Here is a 25,869-nt window from a genome sequence, read left to right as displayed (position 1 = left end):
ACACCCCATCTTATTGTCTGAATATAGAAGTTAAATAAATCCGGGGACTATCTAGCATAAATAATTTTTGAGAAAAATAATTACAGAGGATCAGAGACATCTGGACAGAAGTAGTATCTTGCTGATAGATTTTCAGATCTTCCCATTTATAATCCATCAATGTTCTGGTGGATTTTGTTTTAAATAGTTTTATTTATTTTTATTTTATATTATTTTTATTTTAAATAGTTGATACCTTGTTTTGGGAGGGATAGCATTAGGAGAAATACCTAATGTAAATGATGAGTTAATGGGTGCAGCACACCAACATGGCACATGTATACGTATGTGACAAACCTGCACATTGTACACATGTACCCTAGAACTTAAAGTATAATAAAAAGAAAAAATCAGGCTAAAACTTTTGGGAGATTAGGAATCAGTTAAGAATCCTTCAGTGTCTCTAGATGCTAGAAACTTACAAGGATGCAAATATACAAATATTCATATAATTTCAGGGAGGCTGTAACCCTAGTGAAGCTCATCCATGGATCCTTTATGATTCCATAGTCTCCAGGTTAACATACTTGCCTTAAACAGTTCCAGTGCATGGGTATCTGTGTAGAAACAATCTAGAATTATGGTTTGTTACTAGATCAGAACTTATTTTATAAGCTTCAAATAAATTGTTGATGATTAACTGAAAGTGATGAAATCGCACTCGTTCTTTTCAATTTGGCCTGCAGTTCTAAACACACATATATAAGCATATGTGTATATAACCATATCTATTAATATATTCATGTATATATTCATATATATGTGAACATATATATACATGTTCCTAGACACAAAATTCTACAAAATTTAATGGAGAAAAAGAAAAATAGATTACTTTGACTATTTTTCTAATCTTTAAAACTTTATTTGTTTGCTATTAAGGCAATTTTGCCAAAATAGAAACACAGGGCATTGAATTCTTCTAGACTTATTGTCTGATTTTACTAAGACTTGGAATGTATGATAATTAACAATATTGAATTTCAATGAATCCAGCATACAAGAAAATAACTGGTTTTTAATCATAATGCTATGGTTTCCTTTTTTGACCTCCCAAAGTGATGTAACTACTTTACTTACTCCTATTCTAGCAACAAACAGCTCTTCCTGGGTAGGTCATCATCAGTACTGTCTTCCTGCTCGTCATCTTCACTTACCCACTGGCTCCTTTCAGCCCCCCGTCTAGGAAGGAGTCCACCTGAGCTCTTCTGTTTTCTCCATGTCATTCTGGTTTCTCACTCACTTGAATGCACACCTTTGGCTCCCTGGTATCTTATTCAGCTTAATCTAAAGGTACATTCTCATGATTTGCTTCTTTTAATTAGTTCACAGGTCCTTTATTATTGAGTGTCTAGGGCATATGTATAACTTTGGAACTATACATGTAGCACAAACTGCTTAAAATCCTAGATCTTTTTATGATATTACATTAAACACAGCAACTTTAAAGTAAGAGAGAGGTCAAGAATTTAACATAGGAAGAAATGCAAACCATGTGGCTGGTATTTGTGAGTAACTGAGGTCTATATAAAAGAAAACATTAAGAGACAGAAGGAAACCTGCTACTGTGGTGATGGGTGTAAAAACTTGAACTACTGTCTACCACTTTCTTTTACCAGCTCTGAAGATCATTAATATGAGTATGACCATCTTTCCTTAGAAATTGTTACTCATTAATGATGAAGGTGATGATGCTGATAACAGTGATTAACATGTACTGAGTACTTATATGCCAAGTACTTTGTGAGCAGGTTATCTTTTAATCTTTACAATAATTCTACATGAAACTATAAAACTTCCATTTTTATGTATGCTCTGAGGTCAGATAATCCTTGCTGAAACCGGAGTTTGAACTCAGACATTCTGACCATGGAGTTCATATTGTAAATCACCAGGTCCTATTATATCCCTCACAGAAAATTGAATCCAATAGTTCTGCTCTCACTCTGTTTCCCTGTCTATTCTCCATGAACGATGTCTTCTTAGCTGTAATCATTCATAGTCATCCAGTCTTATGGATGGGAATTCCATCTATTCTTTGACAATCCTAAGATCTTTTTTTTTTTTTTTTCAGCCTGGATCCCGCCCCTTGAGCTCCAGACTTCTGTATTGACAATTCTAGTTGGATTTCTAATAGATATCTCAACTTGATCATATATAAAAGCAAATTCCTGGTTTCTTCCTTTAAACTCTCTTCATCAGTATCCGATAAAATGGCAACTCCACTCATCTAGTTGTTTAAGCTAAAAATGTTAGAATCTTCCTCGGTCAAGCCTTTCTTTTACATGCCAAAATTATACTTCTGAATGCATCTAGGTATTTGACCACTTCCTCACCTCCATTGCTACTAGTGGAGACTAGTCCCAACCACCACTGTCTCTTGCCTGATGAACTGTAATGGCTTCCTAGTACATCTCTCTTCTATCACTTTTGCCCCAAAATAGCATAGAGAAGTCAGGAGTCTTTTAAAACAAGTTATATCATTCTTACTTAAAAACCCCTTTAAAATAGAAAGCATGGAGTTCTCATTTCACTCAGACCTAGACCCTGGCATCAACTCTGATCTCTTTCTCTCCTTCACTCCCTCTACTTAGCTATAGCATCCTCTGTGTACTGCAGGCCTACTCCTTCTATCTTGAGTGATCCTTCTACAGATACCTGCATGGTTAGTTCCTCTGATTTCTTCACACCTCAGCTCAAATGCCGAGTTTTCCCTAGCACACTAAAATAAGAAAACTTGCTCCCCAAACTCTCCTTCTCCCTTTACCTGCTTCATTTCTCTCCATAGCATAAAATACCATCTGACTTCCTGTGTATTCACTTGCATCTCCCCAGTTAAAGTGTAGGCTCCATGACTGCAGAGATTTTGTTTGGCTTACCTCCATATTCCCAACGCCCAGAACTATGCCTAGCACATAATGTTTGTTGAATAAATTAATAAATTTACACTTCCACGAGTGGTATATGCGAGGGCCTATGTCATCAACTCATCCCCAAGAACATGAATTTTTGTTACTTTTTCTTAACATGAAAAGTAATTCACTGTAGAAAGCAACTCTCTATAGGAAAGCAGTAAAGTCAGATACATATTTGAAATGACTTTTGTTTTTATTTGTGACCAAACAACTAATAGGGTTTACACACAGCACTCTCATAATTAGTATAATTACTTAAAATGTGGAAAAATTAAAGCATGCAAAAGTTTTTCAAAATTCAGCAGTGTTCTGATTAGTAACTGCTGTTATTTACACTTCTCTCTGGGTTGCCCAGGACTCTCATTATGTTATTCCGATGGCAGGGCAGACGTTACAAGTAACTGGGATCTGTTTGATACTGTTTTGCAAAGGACCCTCTCTCTATTTCAGTTCCTCCTTGAATCTTCTCTCCTGTTTAATCAAAGAGGGACTTTCAATAGAATATTAAAGGGAGCAGAGAAAGCCAAGCACAGATTATGCATACTCCTTAATCCTCAGAAATAGCTTTTCTTTATCACCAACTCTTTGGCATGGGAAAGATCAGAGGAATTTTACTTGTTGCTGATTTTTTCCCTAACGTTGCTAGCCTTCACATTTATAAAGAGGGAGTTAAGACTGTAAGTCAAGAGTAGAAAGAATTTAACATCTGCAAAGCCAGGCCCTATTTGGAAAAAAAAAAAAATAAGTGTAATAATGATTAGATCATTCTGTTAATATTCATCACAGAAATTTCTTTTAGGCAATTCTTTCAAAAAATATTTAACTCCTTTTTATGTGTAAACCCCTATTCTGGACACTGGAGCTAGATCTGTTTCCTGCCTCACAGAGCCAACAATCTAGCAGGAGAAACAAAGCAAATCACAAATGTATGCCAATAATTGATACAAATTAAAATTAATCACATTAAGACATACAGAGTAAATACTGGCTTCACCAATAAGTTGTAAAAGTTCTATAATATGAAAGTCTGAACTGAAAGGGCTTGCATTATGAAATATATTTGTGACTTAAAGTTAACAAATTGAGAAACATATACTGAAATAGAATCCATATGAAAAGAATTATTAAATCACTCTCTAAACCATCTGTAACCCAAACCTTAGTTTCACACAGTATACCCATATAACAACCCTGCATCTGTCCCCTTGAATCCAAACAAAAAGTCCTTGGCATATTAAAATAAATCATTCCCCAGATCAGTAATATCAATGGGAGGAAAAAGATGAAAGCTATTAGAAAAGATCATGATTATAAACATTGCTTCCTCAGATAGGCCCTTTCTAGTCATATTTCTTCTATTATTCTCTATCACAGCAGCATCCTACTTGTTTCATTGTGGACACTAATCATAACCATTGTGTGTGTATATATATACATAAATGATTATTTTATATATTTATATTTATATGATATACTAATTTGTTTGCATTTTTTATTTGTTGATTATCTGTCTCTGTAGTAGAACACCTCCTTCTTGAAGGCAGGAACATTGTCTGTGTTGTTCTTTTTTCTATCTCCAGCATAAAGAACAGAGCTGGCATGTAGTTGATGTTTAATAAATATCTATTCAATAAATAAATTATGATAAAATATAAAGTGAGCCCATTATATCAAATTCTTACTCTGCATATATTTTATTGAATGTGTGTCAAATATGACATCCTCAGTGCCTTCGAGATACTTTTTTTTTATAAAAAATGTTATACAAAAAGAATTCATAAGCATCTGCCCAAGAAAGTGCCTCTCTCCTGCACTTAACCAGTCCTACAAATCAATTAATACCTTCATAGGCTCTGTTGGTGAAATTAATTCCTTGCATTTTAAGTAGTACATAAAAAAAAATGAAATCTACCTTTTTTAAATGATCATTCACAATTTTTAGAAACAGATTGTATGTTTATCAAATTGTTATGTTTTCACCGTAAATAAACTTGAAGCAGTAGTTTTGATCAGCATACCACATATAAATGAGAACACAAAAATAAGGGGGGGGAAATGAATTATAATTCTGTTTTGCTGCTTCTTATGGAAAATGTACATATTAGATATTAAATGTATAGATATAGATCACACATATATCTTTCTTTTATACATGTAAAAATACTTATTATAAGAAACTGGCAGCTGGGTGTGATGGCTCATGCCTGTGATCTCAGCACTTTGGGAGGCCAAAGGGAGTAGATCACCTGAGGTCAGGAGTTCCAGACCAGCCTGGCCAACATGGTGAAACCCCATCTCTACTAAAAATACAAAATTTAGCCAGGGCATGGTGGTGGGTGCCTGTAGTCCCAGCTACTCAGGATACTGAGGCAGGAGAATTGCTTGAACCCGGGAGGTGGAGGTTGCAGTGAGCCGAGATCACGCCACTACACTCCAGCCTGGGCAACGGAGCGAGACTCCATCTTAAAGAAAAAGAAAAAGGGAAAAAAAAGAAGGCTCATGTGATTTAGGAAGCTAGAAAATTAGAAGATCTGTAGCAGGCAAATTGGAGGCCAAGGAGAGCCAACTGGTCTAGGTTCTAGGTTGAGTCCAAAGGTATGAAAACTAGGAGAGCCAACAGTACTAGTTCCAACCTGAAAAGTGGTAGGCTTGAGACCCAAGAGGAGGCAGTTATTCAGTCTGAGTTTAAAGATAGGAGAAGACTAATGTTTCAGCTCACCCAGTCAGGCAAGAGGGGTCCCTCATACTTAGCCTTTTTGTTCTATTCACTTCTTCAGTTGATTGGATGAGGCACGTTCACATTAGGGAGGGCAATCTTCTATACTCAGTCTACCAATTCTAATGTTAATCGCATCCAGGATAACCTTGACTGACTCTCCAAGAATAATGTTTGATCAAATGTCTGGGCATCCCATGGCCCAGTCAAGTTGACAGAAAATTGACCATCATAGCTTCTCAGTTCAGGTACCTCCTTAGTGCAACTTCCCTGCCCCTGTAGTCTGATTTAGTACATTATCCTCCCTTGAATTCCTTGGGAGCACAATATCCTTTTTTGTATTCTTCAGAATTCTCACTTTCCAAAAGTATTACATTTTAAAATATATGTTATTGACAGAGGAAAATGTTAATGACAAAACATTAAGTATGAGAAGCAATTATGTTTCATTTGTCTCTCAAAAAAGACTTTCTTTTTCTTTTCTTTTTTTTAATTATACTTTAAGTTCTAGGGTACATGTGCACAATGTGCAAGTTTGTTACATATGTATACATGTGCCATGTTGGTGTGCTGCACCCATTAACTCGTCATTTACATTAGGTATATCTCGTAATGCTATCCCTCCCCACTCCCCACACCCCACAACAGGCCCCAGTGTGTGATGTTCCCCACCCTGTGTCCAAGCGTTCTCATTGTTCAATTCCCACTATAAGTGAGAACATGCAGTGTTTAGATTTCTGTCTTTGCGATAGTTTGCTCAGAATGATGGTTTCCAGCTTCATCCATGTCCCTACAAAGGACATGAACTCATCCTTTTTTACAGCTGCATAGTATTCCATGGTGTATATGTGCCACATTTTCTTAACCCAGTCTATCATTGATGGACATTTGGGTTGGTTCCAAGTCTTTGCTATTGTGAATAGTGCCGCAGTAAACATATGTGTGCATGTGTCTTTATAGCAGCATGATTTATAATCCTTTGGGTATATGCCCAGTAATGGAATGTCTGGGTCAAATGGTATTTCTGGTTCTAGATCCTTGAGGAATTGCCACACTGTCTTCCACAATGGTTGAACTAGTTTACAGTCCCACCAATAGTGTAAAAGCATTCCTATTTCTCCACATTCTCTCCAGCACCTGTTGCTTCCTGACTTTTTAACGATCGCCATTCTAACTGGTGTGAGATGGTATCTCGTTGTGGTTTTGATTTACATTTCTCTGATGGCCAGTGATGATAAGCATAAAAAAGGCCTTCTTATATATTTAAGGTGAATTGAGGTGCTGCTGTGGGTGTCTTTGATTTCTTTTCTCTGTGCACCCACCACCCACTCAGTACAGCAGAGGCCAATCCAGCAGCCACTGCAGCAGCTAAGCCACCTTAGCCTCAAAAGTCAGGGAATAAGGGGCAGACTTGGAGACTCATACAGGCTTGAAACCTGTTGCCTCTCCTGCATTTATTATCCAAGAGCCAGAAACTGCATGTCTAGTTTAAATACATACTTACATATGTATTCATATAGGACAGTATTTAGCAAGCTCATAATAAGAGGTTATATGGTTGAAAAAAAAATGAAAATAGAAGAAAAAAAAGACCTTGTTAAGATAACTTTTCTTTTTCAAAATAAGAAGTTTTAAAGTCACAATCAGGCCAGGTGCAGTAGCTCACACCTGTAATCCCAGTGCTTTGGGAGGCCGAGGTGGGAAGATCACTTGAGGTCAGGAGTTCAAGACCAGCCTGACTAACATGGTAGAACCCTGTTTCTACTAAAAATACAAAAATTATCCACGGGTGGTGGCGTTCGCCTGTATTCCCAGCTACTCTGGAGGCTGAGGCATGAGAATCACATGAACCTGGAAGGTGGAGGTTGCAGTGATCTGAGATCGCAACACTGCACTGCAGCCTGAGTGACAGAGCAAGACCCTGTCTCAAAAAAAAAAAAAAAGTCACAATCATAGTACCGTACTTAATGTACCATACTTAACTATAAGCAATTTTGAGTATATTATAGGGAATAGAAATTGTTACTATATAACTCATTAAAACATTCACAAAGATGTATCTTATTTAGTAGTTCTTTTGCGCTATTTAGTATTAAACATGTATCTCACCAAAGCATAGCTGTTCAAAATTTTATAAGCAAAGGATTACAGTTGTATTTGCAAATACTAATCAACTGGTGTGATATATATATATAGAGAGAGAGAGAGAGAAAGAGAGAGATTTGCTCTTGTTGCCCAGGCTGGAATGCAATGGCATGATCTCAGCTCACTGCAACCTCCACCTCCTGGGTTCAAGTGATTCTCCAGCCTCAGCCTCCCAAGCAGCTGGGATTACAGGCACACACCACCATGCCCAGCTAGTTTTTGTATTTTTAGTAGAGATGGTGTTTTACCATGTTGGCCAGGCTGGTCTCAAACTCCTGCCTTCAGGTGATCCACCCGCCTCAGCCTCCCAAAGCGCTGGGATTACAGGCATACCACTGCACCTGGCCCAGTCATATTTTACAATAGTTGAGTGAATAAAAATAAATTTAGAAAAAGTAATACAAAAACCTACAACTTAAAAAAGGAAATAAAAATTTACAAATAGAATTATCAAAATAAGGAAGAGTCAAGTCCCTGCAAATTAGAGATTTTAGAATAATGATCCCTAAATCAGTTGAAAATTTAAAACATTGCATACCTAAATGACGCATGACATATTTTATGCCATAACAATAATCATTTGATTTGTAAAACAATTATTTATGAATACAAGTAAATATTTAGAACAAGATGATTACTTTTAGGTATTGTTTCTCAAAATGTCCTGTTGACATTTCTAGTTCAAATTTAAGTTAAACTGATTTCCAGGTGTTTTTGACCTGTGCTGTCTGACTCTTGGCTAATAGTAAGTGTAGAAGAAGCAGCAGGTATTAGTGTATGAGTCTCAAACACTTCCGTTCATTCCTGACTTTTGAGACTTAGGAGGCCTTGCTGACTGCCATAGTGGCTGCTGGCCTGGCCTCCACTGTGCTGAGTGGGTGGTGGGCAGAGAAGAGTAATCTAAAACACCCAAAGCAGCACCTCACTTCATCTTTGAGAAAGTCAAGAGTGTTTCAAGTCAAAGTAGGTAGAAGGAGAGACCCCCAACGGACAAGAGGAGAGAAATAGAGAGAGATGAGCTGATGCTGATTGAACTCAGTGAGAGCTGAGGAGAGAGGGAGGAGGGTGAATGTGGTGTGGCTATTGAGCCACATAAGAATCAGAGGGCAAAGAAGGTGGTGAAAGGGATGATAAGATGACTGGTCATGTTACTTTCCAAGAGAACTCAGGAAAACTTTGAATTTCTTACAATGCATTTATTAGAATGTTAAATTTCTTTGCATGTGCTACCATGTAGAAGATGGGGCAGGCAGACCACCTTTATATGGGATTGCCGAGACCAGCTGGGTCGGGCAGACCCTAACCCAGCGGCGCTGAGGAATTACAGACACACACACAGAAATATAGAGGTGTGAAGTGGGAATTCAGGGGTCTCACAGCCTTCAGAGCTGAGAGCCCCAAACAGAGATTTACCCATATATTTATTAACAGCAAACCAGTCATTAGTATTGTTTCTATAGATATTAAGTTAACTAAAAGTATCCCTTATGGGAAACAAAGGGATGGGCCGAATTAAATGAATAGGTTGGGCTAGTTAACTGCAGCAGGAACACGCCCTTACGACACATATCGCTCATGCTATTGTTTGTGTTTTAAGAATGCCTTTAAGCGGTTTTCCGCCCTGGGCAGGCCAGGTGTTCCTTGCCCTCATTCCCGTAAATCCACAACCTTCCAGCTTGGGCATTAGGGCCATTATGAACATGTTACAGTGCTGCAGAGATTTTGTTTATGGTCAGTTTGGGGGCCAGTTTATGGCCAGATTTTGGGGGGCTTGCTCCCAACATGTCTCCCTTCTTTTATTTGCAGAGATAAAAGCAAGGGCAGATTTTAATCTGCTACTTCTCGCAGGAGTTGGGATCCACATCTGCAGACTATACAAAGACAAATGACATAGATTAAAAGCACAATCATCATTGAAATCACAGAGCTTCCAAGTGTTTTTATCCATTTAAATGGGTTACCAGCTACTAATTTGTCTGCAGCTCCTTTAAGCACTCCAGTTTCTGGCATTAAGGTCAGGTGTGCCTGGGATGCTTTAATTTGTTCTTTTAATTTTGCTATATCCAAAAACAAGTTTGTAGAGTGTCCTTCTAGATGCTTTTTTATTCTTTCCCAAATTTTGATCTTATTGAGAGTATTTAGTAGTTTCCACAAATCCTTATGTTTAGTTTGAGGTTGAGGTGCCACTATACCACCGCGGTTCCAGATAATAGGAACTTTTGCCATACTTCTTATCATTTCTACCATCTGACCATTTTGTTCAGATCATCTGAACATACTGTGACCATGGCACACAGACTGAGAGGTGCAATTCAAGCTAAACATCCCCTTAGGGGACCAATTAATAATGATTCCATAGGAATCGTTGTGCAGCACCTCTGCCTGTTCTGCAAAGCAATCTTCCTAAACAAGTACATTCATTTTTCTAACTGGGTCCAATCCTGTTTATAAAAAGGTTTCTGAGGGTGGTATGCCTCAATTATAGGAGCAGATTTATTATGGTAAATGCTGAGATCAGAAAGCATGTGTAACTGTGTCATCCTAATGTGAGTCATGTAAAAAGGGTTCATTCTACTTCTAACTGCTGTTTGCTGTTGGGTAAATAAAGTCATCAGTTGTTCATCTGTATGAAATCATAACTGAGAATTTTCAATTAACTGTGTGGAGTGAACCACATATGAAGAATCAGAAATCACATTAGTAGGCATATCAAAAGCAGTCAATACCTCAATTACAGCTACAAGCTCCACTTTTTGAGCTTAAATATAGGGAGTCTGAAAAACTTTACTTTTTGAGCCAGAATAAGAAACTTTACCATTACTAGACCCATCTGTAAAAACATTCTCAGTACCTTCAATTGGTTTAAATTTAGTTATTTTAGGGAGAATCCAATTAGTTAATTTCAAAAACTGAAACAGCTTCATTTTAGGAAAATGATTATCTAGCATACCCACAAAGTCAGCTCAATGAGTTTGCCAAGTAAGACTATTTATAAAAGCTTGCTGTATTTGTGCCTTTGTGAGAGGGACAATAATTTTTCCAGGATCATATCCATGCAATTTAACAATCCAAGTTCTCCCAATCCCTATCATAGTAGCAACTTGATCTAAATAAGGAGTTAGAGTCTGTGAATTAGTATGTGGAAGAGAAAGCCACTCTCCTAAGTCCTGTTCTTGGACAATAACACCAGTAGGTGAATGCTGAGTTGAAAAAAATTAGCAAATCTAGAGTCTTCTCTGGATCCATTCTATTTATCTGAGCTTTATGGACTTGCTTCTTAATCAGTTGTAACTCTGCCCTAGCCTCTTTTGTTAATTGCCAAGGGCTAGTGAGACTAGTATTTCCTCTAAGGATAGAAAACAGATTACTCGTGGCATAGGTAGGAATGCCTAGAGCAGGTTGTATCCAATTAATACTCCCGAGTAATTTTTGAAAGTCAATGTTTTTAGTTGATCCCTATGTATGGTTACTTTCTGTGGCACAATGGTAGTGTCATTTACTAAGGTCCCCAAGTAGGAATAAGGAGTAGTATTCTGAATATTTTCAGGAGCTGTAATTAAACCAGCGTGAGAAATGGAATTTTACAAGTGATCATAACATTGGAGTAATATTTCTCCAGTGGGGGCAGCACAAAATATATCATCCATATAGTGAATAACGTAGCACTGTGAAAATTTTTTATGAGTAGGTTCAATTGCTTGCCCCATATACATCTGGCAAATAGTCAGACTGTTTAACATGTCCTGCGGCAACACTTTCCAGTGAAAATGCTTAGCAGACTGCAGGTTGTTTACTGCAGGAATTGTAAATGCAAACCTGCAAACCATTCGCAGTCTTGCTCAACTAAAGGGATAGTAAAGAAACAGTCTTTTAAATCTATGACTATTAAAGGCCAATTTTTTGGAATTATAGCAGGAGAAGACAATCCTGGCTGTAATGCTACCATAGGTTGTATAACTGAATTGATGGCTCTTAAGTCAGTTAACATTCTGATTTTTTTCTTAGTTACAAAAACTGGAGAATTCCAAGGAGAAAATGTTGGAGCTATGTGCCCATTTTCTAATTGTTCAGCAACTAATTTCTCTAAAGCCTCCAGTTTTTCTTTACTTAGTGGCCATTGTTCTATCCAAATTGTCTTATCTGTTAGCCATTTTAAAGGTATAGGTTCTGGAGGCTTAACAATGGCTATCATCAAAAATTATTTCCTAATCTTTGGTGGGAACTTTGCCTTTCTGCTTGAAGGGGTTCTTTCAAACCTTGCAAATTTTTTTTCTAGTCCCATACCAGGGACATACCCCACTTCATGTATTGTATGTTGACTTTGAGGGCTATATAATTGTTCTGGAATTACAACTTGTGCTCCCCATTGTTGTAATAAATCTCTTCCCCATAAATTTTACAGAAGTTACAATTGATTGAATAGTCCCAGGTTTCCATTGGGCCCATCACAATGCAAAATATAGCTACTTTGATATACTTCAGGGGCTTTACCAACTCCAATTATGTTAAATTGAGCAGGTTGAATTGGCCACATGCACGGCCAGTGCTGTAGAGAAATTATTGCAATGTCCCCTCCCGTATCTACCAAACCTTTAAATTTCTTTCCCTGAATAGTTATTTCACAGGTAGGATGTTTATCAGTAATTTGATTTACCCAATAAGCTGCTTTGCCTTGTTTATTTGTGCTCCCAAATCCTCCTATTCGTTTAATTTCACTTTTTCCCATTCCACCATATAGCACAATCAGGAGCTATGCTATGTGCTCTCCTGGCTCTGCTTTCCAGGGAACAGAAGTAGACATAACAATTTGAATTTCCCCATTGTAATCTGAATCAATGACTCCTGTATGTGTTTGTATGCCTTCTAAACTTATACTAGATCTTCCTAAAAGTAATCCTATTGTCCCTGCCGGCAAGGGTCCACAGACTCCTGTTGGGATCTTTTGCGGGGGTTCCCCAGGCAGAAGGCTCACAGCTTTTGTGCAGCATAAATCTACTGCGGCATTACCGGCTGTGGTGGGAGACAAACATTGTACAGGGTTGAGGGATTGACCCAAGCGGGAAATGCCCAGGTTTAGAACGGGGCCCAGGATGGGCCCCTCATGGTGTTTCCCAAAATAGGATTCCCTTCTTTATCAAACTTAGAGTGACACAGACTAGCCCAGTGTTTTCCTTTTTAACATTTTGGACATATTTCAGGCTCAACAGTTTTCTTTTTTCCCCTATCTGGTGGCCTGACTTGCTGATTTTTTCTACATTCTTTTTTAGTATGACTATGCTTCCCACAGTTAAAACAAGCTCCAGAAAATGGAGTATTTCCTTTATCCACCCTCAGTCCTGCCATTGCCTGTGCCAACAAGGTAGCTTTATGCAGATTACCTCCAATACCATCACAGGCCTTGGTATAATCAACTAAATGTGCTTTCCCTCTGATGGGTCACAGAGCAGCCTGGCAATTGGGATTAGCATTGTTGAAAGTTAGTAACTGCAACACTATATCCCGAGCAGCCGAATCTGCAATCATCTTTTTAAGAGACTCCTGTAACCGAGATATAAAGTCAACATATGGTTCTCTGGGTCCCTGTTTTATAGCACTAAAGGAAGGGTATTGTTCTCCACCTGAAGTGATTTTTTTCCCAAGCTCTAATGCACACTCCTCTAAACTGTTCTATGGCATCATCCTGAATGACCAGTTGTGCATCTAAACCAGCCCAGCTGCCAACCCCCAAAAGCTGGTCTGCAGTTATATTAATTTGAGGTTGGGCCTGGGCATTGTGAGGAGCCTGAATGGAAGCTTCATCTGCCCACCAAATTTTAATTGACAAGAATTGAGCAGGAGTTAGACAAGCTCGTGTAAGAGCATCCCAGTCAGTAGGAATAATCCAATTGGAAACAGTAACATTCTTTAAGGTCCCATTACAAAAGGAGAACCTGGTCCATACTGACTTATTGCTTGTTCTAATTCGTTGAGTAATTTTAAAGGAAAAGGCTGAAATGTAGCTATAATATTTCCCTCTTGATCTCGGGGGTGTATTCTAACAGGGAACTGCCAAGCCTCTAAATCATCCTCTCGTCTAGCTTGCTGAATTCCTGCCTGAATAGAACTAAGAGCAGTTGCTCGAGGCGCTGCTTGAACAGTCAGTGGGGCAACTACTTTTCACCCAGTGTCCTCCGGAAAAGAAAGATCTGGGGGGTCATTTTCTTCAAAATAATAATAAGGGGGTGCAGAAGGATATGGATGAACCTCTCCTTCCTTTGCCACTTTAGCTTTAGCTGGCAAATAAACATGTTCTGTAACCTCTTGTTACTTCACTATACTCTCCTTTCTCCTCCTCATTAGTGTGAAAAAGTTCCAAGGTGGAACGAACCACACCCCACACCTGTCCCACTATTACCCTGACGCTTCCAAGTTCCCCTTCTTACTCACCACGGGGACTGCTTTAAGAGTACTCGAGTGTCCTCCAGCTAGTTTTCCATTCCAACTGTCACTCTGGTGACTCTTCGACCTGGATTCTAGCCCCCACGCTGGACGCCACTTGCCGAGACCAGCTTGGTTGGGGAGACCCTAACCCTGCAGCGCTGGAGGAATTAAAGACACACACACAGCAATATAGAGGTGTGAAGTGGGAAATCAGGGGTCTCACAGCCTTCAGAGCTGAGAGCTCTGAAGCTTTCATTAACATTGTTTCTATAGATATTAAATTAACTAAAAGTATCCCTTATGGGAAAGGAAGGGATGGGCCGAATTAAATGAATAGGTTGGGCTAGTTAACTGCAGCAGGAACACGCCCTTAGGACACAGATCACTCATGCTATTGTTCGTGGCTTAAGAATGCCCTTAAGCAGTTTTCCACCCTGGGCGGGCCAGGTGTTCCTTGCCCTCATTCCCATAAACCCACAACCTTCCAGCTCGGGTGTTAGGGCCATTATGAACATGTTACAGTGCTGCAGAGATTTTGTTTATGGTCAGTTTGGGGGCAGTTTATGGCCAGATTTTGGGGAGCTTACTCCCAACATGGGAGGATGAGAGCTATGCCCTCTATCAAACAAAAACTCATTTAAGATTTTTATAACTTTAAGTGCTAAACTAATCATCTAGTGTCCAAATACCATCATCTCTACTTCTAAATGTAACTCAAACCTGACCATTTCCCATCCCTTCCTCTTCTAACTGCTTCATAATCTTGACTTGTCTCCTCTTTGATGTTCATCTTCATATTGCTACAGTAGGCAAAGCAATTCTTTTTAAGTGTAAATCATATTATCAATCTTCTGACATTATCCCTCCAACGGATTCTCATCAAACTCAGAATAAAGTCCTTAGAAGTCCCTCCATGAGCTATGTCCTTTTGAACTCTACATTCATCCCTTTCTTGTTCACTTTCACACACTAACTCTGTCTAAAACAAATCCCTGCCTGCCATTTTCTCAATTCATACTCTCTATATATTTCTTCTTATAACACCTGTCAGTACCTAAAATTATATCTTATATTTCTCTATTTTTTTTCTATATCTCTTTCTGTAATATACACTCTATAAGGACAAGGACTTTGCTCTGTGCACAGCTTCTGGTCCACTGCTAAACTAATGCCTTTAATTCTAAGGTTGAATTAGAAAAGCCAGAAAATTAAATGTTATTAAATAATCAATTACATGTGTAAGAATAAGGCCAGGCACGGTAGCTCATGCCTGTAATTCCAGCACTTTGGGAGGTCAAGGCAGGTGAATTGCTTGAGGTCAGGATTTCAAGACCAGCTTGACCAACATGGTGAAAGATCATCTCTACTAAAATTCAGAAATTAGCCAGGCATGATGACAGGCACCTGTAATCCCAGCTCCTTAGGAGGCTGAGGCAGGAGAATCACTTGAACCCAGGAGGCAGAGGTTGCAGTGAGACTGAGCGACTACACTCCATCCTGGATGACTGAGCCAGACACCATCTCAAAAACAAACAAACAAACAAACAAACAAAACAACGCTAATAAGAATCCAAGACAAGTAAACAATTTAAATTGAACCTAAATTAAATTACTTCTTTAAATTTCAATAATACTATTAAACAAAGCATTGATATCATTAAACAAAGAATTGATGATTCTACATTTGACTTTTTTTCTCTTTAGTGTACTTTTTTGGAAAGAAAAGCAGTAAATATTAAGTGATGATATCAGGGAGGGAAGGGGTTAGAATCATACAAAGTGAAGAGAAAATGAGACACAAGATGTAAAAACAAGGAGACAGAGAATGTGGGAAAACTGTATTATTGCATGTGGGTGGTGGTCTTGAATTAATCATTCTCCACATGCTTCACGGAAACACAGTTCAAGGACTTTAGTTTATGAAGTCCCCCGCTGTTAGCTCCCCAAATGACTGTGGTCTTAAATGTACTAATTACTTCAAAATACTGACTTAATATATCACATTCAATCATATATAAAATGATGGAAGATTTAACATAATCGTGGTGAAGAAAAATGGTTCTCAAATAACGTTTAAAATGTCAAAATTTTATATACAAATATTTAAGTCCATTTACATTCATTGTTTCAATTCTGAATATCCCTCCTTCTCCTCAGTCTTTGTTCTGATTTGTTGGGAAATGAAAAAGATTAACCTCATCAGATATATTTTTCCCCGAGTTTGCCAGCAGCTAAACCAGATGGTTTATAAAAATATAATCATTTCTCAGAATTCTTTACTGAAACTTCAATAAGAAAGATAAATGTGCGCTTAAGAATAATCATACAGTATAATTACATAATATGCATTAATGCCTTTTTTAAAAGTACCATATCTATTTTAATTTTGATAACTAATCCTAAGTGAATTTTAACAGCTAGATATTTTCTTGTCAGTGTCTGTGTCTTGCTCTTGATCTGTTTCTGCTTCTATAGAAGGAAGAGCTCAGCTGGAAACCTGTCATTTACTCAGTGCTTCACTGTCTTACTGCTAGAGCTTTGCTGCCCTCCCTACAATATCCTCTAAGTGTACTTTCCCTTTATTCTTTCTCTTTCTCTGGTAACTTATCTTGCCTGTGAATCTTCACTTTTTGGAAGTTGCTTCATGTTTTGCACACCTTGGCTGTTCTCTGGCAGGCCAAATGTCTCTTGCCTGTGTTCACAATCCTTTGCATTCCCCATCCTATTAGATTCTCAGCACCTGTCCTAACTCTCCCTGTTCCCCATGAACGACCTTCCCTTCCCATTAAAGTTATGTGCTCTGCGAACCCTAGCACCTAACCCTCGAGGGACATCACAGTCCAGGAAGTCTTACTTTCTGTACAGGATCAGGAACAGTTTTGTGCTTTTTCTGATATAGTTTCCTCCCAGATGCCATCAGGAACATATTTATTATGCATTTATGATAATTTATCATGTGTCAGGTTCTGGGTTTCTCAACTAATTCTTACAATAATCCTCTGAAGTAAGTACAATTCTCAGCATTTACAAATTATTTGTTTTTCCATAATCTTTGCTAGAACTGACAGAAATAAACGTACACCAAATATCTTAGGTAGCTGGTTTCAGAAACCTCCTGAAAGGATCTAGCACTTCTTTATTTTATATATATACTTTAAGTTCTGGGTTACATGTGCAGAATGTGCAGATTTGTTGCATAGGTATACATGTGCCATGGTGGTTTGCTGCACCCATCAACCTGTCATCTAGGTTTTAAGCCCCACATACATTAAGTATTTGTCCTAATACTCTCCCTCGCCTTGCCCCCCACCCCTAACAGGCCCCAGTGTGTGATGTTCCTCTCCCTGTTTCCCTCCCAATGAGTGAGAACTCACACTTATGAGGGAGAACATGCGATGTTCGGTTTTCTATTCCTGGATCTAGCACTTCTTAAACTTTTTGCTTAGGGTTTAACCCTATTTCAACTTTTTAATCTAGATACAGTTTTTGAGAATGCTATGACCCATAAATAAAATAAATATTTGCGGCTTCTCCTTATTTGACATTTTATTCTACAGCATAGTGAAATAAATTCTCATTAGTTTAAAAGGTACACATTAAAAGAATGACACTGCTAGATTTAACTTGCTAAAGCAAATGAGTAATAAAGTGTAATTTAAATATAGCCTGGTTCATTGGTATCCTAATTACAAATGATTTTTACTTATAAGTAAAAAATATATACATAACATAAACCAATTGAAACATATATAGGAAGCCTATTCCAGGTACATTTTAATTCTGACATTGGGGTTGTAATAAGGCTAAATATTTTAAAATTTGTTCTTGTAATGCTTTGCTAATACTAAAGATATTAGCTTTAGTTAACCAGAATTAAGTTTTTACTATAGTAATGACTAAGATTAAAACTATGAAACAACCAAAATAAAATTGCATATAGTACAAAAAACTTTTGATATAATAACTACTGTTTTACTTCTCTATATTTTTAACTACCTTTCCTCCTTCAAGCAGTAATAAGCAGTAAGAATATTCAATACCTATTCTCCTCTGGGAAGGGATGACACAACAGAGACAACAGCAGGTAAGGCAAATTCTTGACATTTTTAAAAATTTGTATTTTTAATTGACAAATAATAATTGCACAAACTCATGGAGTTTACAGTGATGTTTCAATACAGAGAATGAACAGTGATGTGATGGTTAATACTGAGTGTGAACTTCATTGGATCGAAGGATGCAAGTATTGTTCCTGGATGTGTCTGTGAGGATGTTGCCAAAGGAGATTAACATTTGAGTCAGTGGACTGGGGAAGGCAGGTCCACCCTTAATCTGGTGGGCACAATCTAATCAGCTGCCACCAAATATAAAGCAGGCAGAAAAACATGAAAATGCAAGACTGACTTAGCCTCCCAGCCTACATCTTTCTCCCTTGCTGGATGCTTTCTGCCCTCGAACATCAGACTCGGAATTCTTCAATTTTGAGACTTGGACTGGCACTACTGCTCCTCAAGCTTACAGATGGCCTATTGTGGGACTTTGTGATCATGTAAGTTCAAACTTAATAAACTCCTTTATATGTCTACCCTATTAGAGATAGGGTATCTATTATATATATATATATATATATATATATATATATATATATATATATACACACACACACACACACACACACATATATACACACACACACATACACACACACACATATATCTCCTTTATATATCTACCCTATTCTGTCCCTCTAGAGAACCCTAATACAAATGATAAGATTAAGATAATTAGCATATTCATCATCTCAAGTATTCATTATTTCTTTGGATTAGAATGTTCAATATCCTCCTTACAGCTATTGGCAACTATATATTAGTGTTGACTACAGACATCTTACAGTGGTATAGGACAGTAGAATTTATTCCCTCTATCTAGATATAATTTTGTATCCTTTTAACAAATTTCCCCCTATCCTTCCCTTCCTTCTACCCTTCCCAGCCTCTGGTACTCTCTATTCTACTTTTTACTTTTATGAGATCAGCCTTTTTTTAACTTCCACATATGAACAAGAACATGCAGCGTTTAACTTTCTGTTTCTGGCTTATTTCACTTAACATAATGTTCTCCAGCCCATCCATGTTGCCACAAATGACTTCATTGTGTTTTATGTCTGAAAAGTACTTCATCTAATATGTATGGTATATTTTCTTTATTCATTTATCTGTTGATGGAGACCTAGATGGATTCCACATCTTGGCTATTGTGACTAGTGCTGCAATAAATGTGAATAAATGTGGGAGTGCAGATGTCTCTCCAAAACAATGATTTCCTTTTCTCTGGATAGATTCTCAATTGTGGGATTCCTGGGTCATAGGCAGTCCTATTGTAGTTTTTTGAGGAAACTTCAAACTATTCTTTATAGTGGCTGTACTAGCTTGCATTTCCCAACAACAGTATGTAAGAGTTCCTTTTTCTCCACATTCTTGTTAGCATTTGTTAATTTTTGTCTTTTTGCTAATAGGCCTTCCTAACTGGCATGAGATGATACCTCATTGTGGTTTTGATTTACATTTCTCTGATGAGCATTGTTTCATGTATTTGTTGGTCATTTGTATGTCTTTTGAGAAATGTCTGTTCAAATAATTTACCCATTTTTTAACCTGATTGTTATTTTTGCTGTTGAGATGTTTGAATTCCTTGTATATTCTGGATATCAATACCCTGTGAATGAGTAGTTTGCAAATATTTTATCCCATTCTGTTGACTGCCTTTTCACTCTGTTAATTGTTTCCTTCGCTGCTGTGCAGAGGCTTTTTAGCTTGATATAATCTCGTGTGTTTATTTTTGTTGTTGTTACCTGTGGATTTTGTTTTTTCTTTTTTTGTTTTCTTTTTCTCTTTTTTTAAAGACAAGAGTCTCGCTCTGTCACCCAGGAGTTGAAGTGCAGTGGCACAATCTCCATTCACTGCAAACTCCACCTACCAGGCTCAAGTGAGTCTCCTGCCTCAACCTCTTGAGTAGCTGGAACTACAGGCATGTGCCACCATGCCTAGCTAATTTTTGTGATTTTAGTAGAGATGGAGTTTCACCATGTTGGCCAGGCTAGTCTCAAACTCCCGACCTCAGGTGATCTACCCTCCTCAGCCTCCCAAAGTGCTGGGATTACAGACATAAGCCACAGTGCCCAGCCTAGTTTTTGAGGTCTTTTTCATAAAATGTCTTTCCAGACCAATGTCCTGAAAGTTTCTGTTTTCCTCAAGTATTTTTATAGCTTTAAGTCTTACACTTGGATCTTTTATCTATTTTGAGATGACTTTTATATAGAGTAAGCAGTGGAAGTTTACTTTCATTCTTCTGCACATGAATTTCAATTTTCCCAGCACCATTTATCAAAGAGATTATTCTTTCTCCAATGAGTGTTCTTGCCTTTGTCAAAAATCATTTAGCTATAGATGTGTGAATTAATTTCTGGGTCCTCTATTCTGTTCCATTGGTCTATGTGTCTGTTTTTATGCCGATACTATGCTATTTTGGTTACTACAGCTTTGTAGGATATTCTGAGGTCTGGTAGTGTGATACTTCCAGCTTTTTTCTTTTTGCTCAGGATTACTTTGGCTAGTCCTGGTTTTTTGCAGCTCCATACAAATTTTAGAAAAATGCCATTGGTATGTTGACAGGAATTGTATTGAATCTGTAGATTGTTTTGGATGGTATTCTCATTTTTACAATATTAATTTGTCTGATCCGTGAGCACAGGATGTCTTCCCATTTTTTTGTATCCTCTTCATTTCTTTCATCAGTGTTTTTCAGTTTTTCTTATAGAAGTCTTTCACATCCTTGATTAAATTTATTCCTATGTATTTTTGTAGCTATTGTAAATGCGATTGACTTCTTGATTTCTTTTCCAGATAGTTTGTTGATTATGTATAAAAATGCTACTGATTTTTATATTACTTTTGTATCCTGCAACTTTACTGAATTTATTAGTTCTAAGAGTTTTGGGTGGAGTCTTTAGGTTTTTCTGTATATAAGATAATGTAATCTGCAAACAGACAATTTGACTTCTTCCTTTTCAATTTGGATAGCTTATATTTCTTAAATTACTGACTTTTGAAAATAAAAAGCCAGGGATAAGGCCTAAGGGAAGATGATCTAGAAGAATATATGATTAGCTCAAGCCTGTTTTTACTGTCCCTGAGACCAAATTAAGTATGTTAAATAAAGGGTTAAAAGAAAAGAGGAAAAACACAAGAGTTAGATGTTGGTCAGAAAGGAATCTATTCCTTGTCCCCCATCTACACGCAGACTGCAGGACTAGTGATGTAGAAGTGATGGAAATCTCAGAGTAACTTTGTCTCACTTTCCAAGTGCACCCCAGGGTGAGGGCTGGCCTCACAGCATTCCCTTAAGTCCAGCCAAACAGAAGAAATTGCTGTGGAGTGTCCAGTCAGACAGCCTGAGATGTCTCAGAGTCACTTGCAACTCAATGTGGTGGGAAGGGTAGCACAATGTTTTTTCATGTGGTTATGGGTACCTCAGATATGATACTGGCCAGTGAGAAAGGACAAGGAAATGCCATTGGGACCTGGATGAACCAGTTCTAAATTATTATAGAGGAAGAAGGGTGATACTTATGTTCTTTGTCTCGTAGAACCAGGCCTACCCATTAGTAAAAGCTCTGGTGCTGTATATTTTCCTGGGATTTTTTAAAGAAAGAAGCCAGACCAGTCTCTACTCTGTTTCTTATTAGTTCCTGACACATCAATGCCATCCCTCCTCCAATGCCACATTACCTCTAATTCTCATGAAATTTAACCAGAAAAGGCCTGGCGCGGTGGCTCACGCCTATAATTCCAGCACTTTGGAAGGCCAAGGCTGGCGGATCACGAGGTCAGGAGATTGAGACCATCCTGGCTAACACGGTGAAACCCCGTCTCTACTAAAAATATAAAATAAAATTAGCCGGGCATGGTGGCAGGAGCCTGTAGTCCTAGCTCTTGGGGAGTCTGAGGCAGGAGAATGGCATGAACCCAGGAGGCAGAGCTTGCAGTGAGCCTAGATTGCACCATGGCACTCCAGCCTGGGTGACAGAGCAAGACTCTGTCTCAAAAAAATAAAAAAAAGAAATTTAACCAAAAGGATCTAAACATTATAGAACACCTCAAGGACCCCAAGCACAGACAGCGTATTCATCTTATTTTCTGCTATAAGGAATATTGCAAGCCAACACACTGAAAAAGTAAAATTATAGTTAATTAAAAATTAGGTTTTACACGACAAATCACAACATACTGGCACACTCCAATAAAATAGGTTATTTATCTTTAGTGAGGAGTAAGTGGATAACAAACACAATTGTGGATATGTGCATCTGAACACATGAGCAAAATGCTCAATATGCTGGTGACATCTTTATATAAGAAATTGTGAAGAAATTGACTTCACTTTGTTTAATCTGTCCTTTCTGAAGAAATGAAAGTCTAACCCCACAAGAACTGGGGTTAATATAAAACGCTATGCCAATAACCTTAAAAATATCAGTTTATAGTAGAAATAAGAATTAATAAGTCAAAGAAGTTTGATCTGCCCAATCACAAAGTGAAGTCTTAGGCCAATTACAAGCCCTATGGCGCCATTTCATGCTGTGTAATGTACCTGCAAATGACCTGAAATAATTTTAAAGTAGAGAAATACAAAAGCAAATAATTTGAGAAATTGAAATGAACACTAAGTGACAAGCACCTCAATTACATAAAGAAATATGACTGTAAATCACAGTTTACACACATTTAACATAGCACTATTGTATGTATATTAGTGTGACTACGAAATGTAATAGGCTAATACTCTCTGCATGAAACTTGAGACTAGCAGGAATGGGAAGAAACAGTAAAGAGTTGCAAAATAATATAAGTTATATACAAATTATCCATCAGGAAAGAGGAAGTATAACATGATCAGATTTACATGTTCAAAAATTCACACAGTGATTGATGGATTATTGAACCAAGGCAGACCAACAGTCGACATAGGCAGAAAAATAGAAGCCTATTATAGTTGCCCAGGTGAGAAATTCTGGTTGTAGGGGTGGAGGGAAGAAGGTAGGTATGAAAGAGATAAAGAAATAGATATGACTGAACCTGGTAATTGATTGAACTTGAAATTAAGGAGGAGTCCAAGAGAAACGTAAAATTCTGGCATGGGCTACTAAGCAGTGTGGACAAAGAGAATAAGGGTTTTTTTTGAAGATGTTGAGTAGAAAAAATCTGAAGTACATACAGGTGAAGCTGTCCAAGAGGAAGTCATATACATGGGTCTGGAATTTAACTTTACCTTTAGGTCAATGGATAGAAATTTGGGGCATTTTACAATCCAGAAGTGGAATATGAATTTGACCTTATTTATATTTTGTGTATAACCAGTGTAGTGCAGGTAAAGAGCCCGGGTATCAAAGCCAGAGCACCTGGATCCTAAACCCAGCTTTAAGACTTACTAGCTATGTGACCTGAGGGACATTTCTGGTCCCTTTGTGGCTCATTTTATCATCTCTCAAATGGGAAGGATTACTATAATTACTGCCACACTGCATAGTTATGAGGAATAAGTAACTGAATACATATAAAACCCTTACTGCCTAATAAATATTAGCCATTAATGTTGGGTTCAACAAAATGAAATTGTCATTTTGAAAGTCAAAAAATCAAATATTGAAATTTCATATGTTTCAATTTCAGTTCTGTCAATGCATAAATCTTGTGGCATTTTCCTGTTTCCCAAATTCAGTCTCACCTGTAGTAACTCCATCTGCTCTACCCTGGATGATATAAACAGGTGCCACAAGTCATCTGAGAATATGAATTGACTTAAAGAGGTAATTCTTGAAATAAAATGTCAGACTTCGGTTTGACTTTCCTCTTAACCTCTGAAATCCTTTCAATTGCAGAAGTGGAATGATCTTATTTGTTTTCAATGCAAAATGACAAAAATACCCTGGTAATTTTTCCTGAAATATGCGCTTTGTTTGAACAGAGTTGTATAGCGAAGATTATCATTAGTATCAACACCCTTGGAGAGGATTCATATATACTATCTCAGAGAGAGAAAAAAAAAGCCTACTTTACCAACGAATCTCTGGGACTTAGCTAAATAATTATGGAACTAGAATTCAGGTCTTTATTCACTCACTTACCATCGGCTTCCTTTAGGTTATATTTTAAGTAGTTGAATCAAGAGATGAGAAACATGAACACAACATAAAAGATCCAGCTGACTTGAAACCTTATGCATTCCAATATTGCTATTAAGAGCAAAAATAAACTTGTATACTGGTACTATTTCTATAAACATGAATATTTTGATGGGGTCATTACTGCAAATCCTTTGTGTAATAAAACATTGTGGTTTGAGGTTCTATTCAGAACATAGATTATACAATTTTCAAAATCTAAATTGGGTAGCTAACCCAAATCTTGTCTGTGTCTTCAAACGAATGCAGCAGTTAGAGTTCTAGCACATATGGCCAACAACTTCAGACATGTGTTTAAAATACTATAGAAAAGACCTGGGTGGGCAGGCGCTTTGTTGGATTTTAAGAGAAGGAGATTGTGAAGTATTTGCACATGCATTAAAAGTAAATGTTAGAGTATGTATATAACATTTAACAGGTATTCGGCTTCTGAAAAGAAACAAAAGACGGATGTTATTTTGCAGTGTATATAACAAGCAAATATTTTGGAATGATCAAAATATTAATCTTTCCTATTGATCCATCTTTTGAAGTCTTGATATTGATCCTCCTTATTCTTTATTTCTTCTGAAAAGTCTTTAATCAATGTTTCTCTTTCTTTAAAATAAAGGCAGCACTTTCTTCATAGGATAAAGTTTGTTTCTTCTGTCTGTAGTAATGCCAGGCAAACAAACAAACAAACAAAGAAAAAGTCAACTGCAAAGCAATACTAGGAATTCTCTGACATGGGAATTTTAACTGTGGCTATTTCACTAGTATGCTACATTATTTTCTTATAATCTTATTATAAGATTTATTTTGTTACATGTACATATGGATTATATTTGGATTATAAATGTCCCTGTTGTGTAACATTAAAAATAAAGAGAAATATTTTAAAAGAGCAACAGCCTTTAAAAACTTGTATATGGTCAGATTTAATGTATGCAACCATCTGCTAGTAGGTAATGGCTGCTTCTCTGATTTTAACTGAGATAAAGTATAATGATGACAGATAAGATGTACTTTTTATTTTCTTCTCCCTTAATAATAAAAGATATCTACAAAAACTCTAATATCAAAAACTCAAATATCACACTTAATGAAGAAGATTTTGATCCATTTCTATTCTAGGTAAGAATAATAGGAGTGCTGCAATGAACACTATTATTCAGTATTTTCCTGGAGGTCAAAGGCAACACAATAGCTCAAGGAAAACAGGTAAGAGATACGAGAAATGGAAAGTGTATCCATTAGGATTAGTTTCAGCTGTACATACAGAAAAATCTTAAATAATAATACCTTAAATAAGATAGAAGTTTCTCTCTCACGGAAGGAAGGAAGGAAGGAAGGAAGGAAGGAAGGAAGGAAGGAAGGAAGGAAGGAAGGAAGGAAGGGAGGGAGGGAGGGAG

General features: G+C 37.3%; 1 protein-coding gene across 1 annotated transcript in view; it reads right to left on the bottom strand.

Moving 5' to 3' along the window:
• Positions 1 to 3,125: 3,125 nt before the first annotated feature.
• Positions 3,126 to 25,869, bottom strand: part of LOC105523930 (chromosome unknown open reading frame, human C3orf79) — a 24,693-nt gene continuing 1,949 nt past the window's right edge. The window contains 1 exon segment of the mRNA XM_011958979.1: positions 3,126 to 3,425. Within this exon segment, the coding sequence (XP_011814369.1) occupies positions 3,346 to 3,425 (80 nt within the window). The 3' untranslated portion in view covers positions 3,126 to 3,345.

Source organism: Colobus angolensis, unplaced genomic scaffold (genome assembly GCF_000951035.1).
Source record: "Colobus angolensis palliatus isolate OR3802 unplaced genomic scaffold, Cang.pa_1.0 Scaffold48, whole genome shotgun sequence".
NCBI lineage: Eukaryota > Metazoa > Chordata > Mammalia > Primates > Cercopithecidae > Colobus > Colobus angolensis.
The sequence above is the reverse complement of the archived record's forward strand: the minus strand, read 5'-3'. Positions and strand labels throughout refer to the sequence as shown.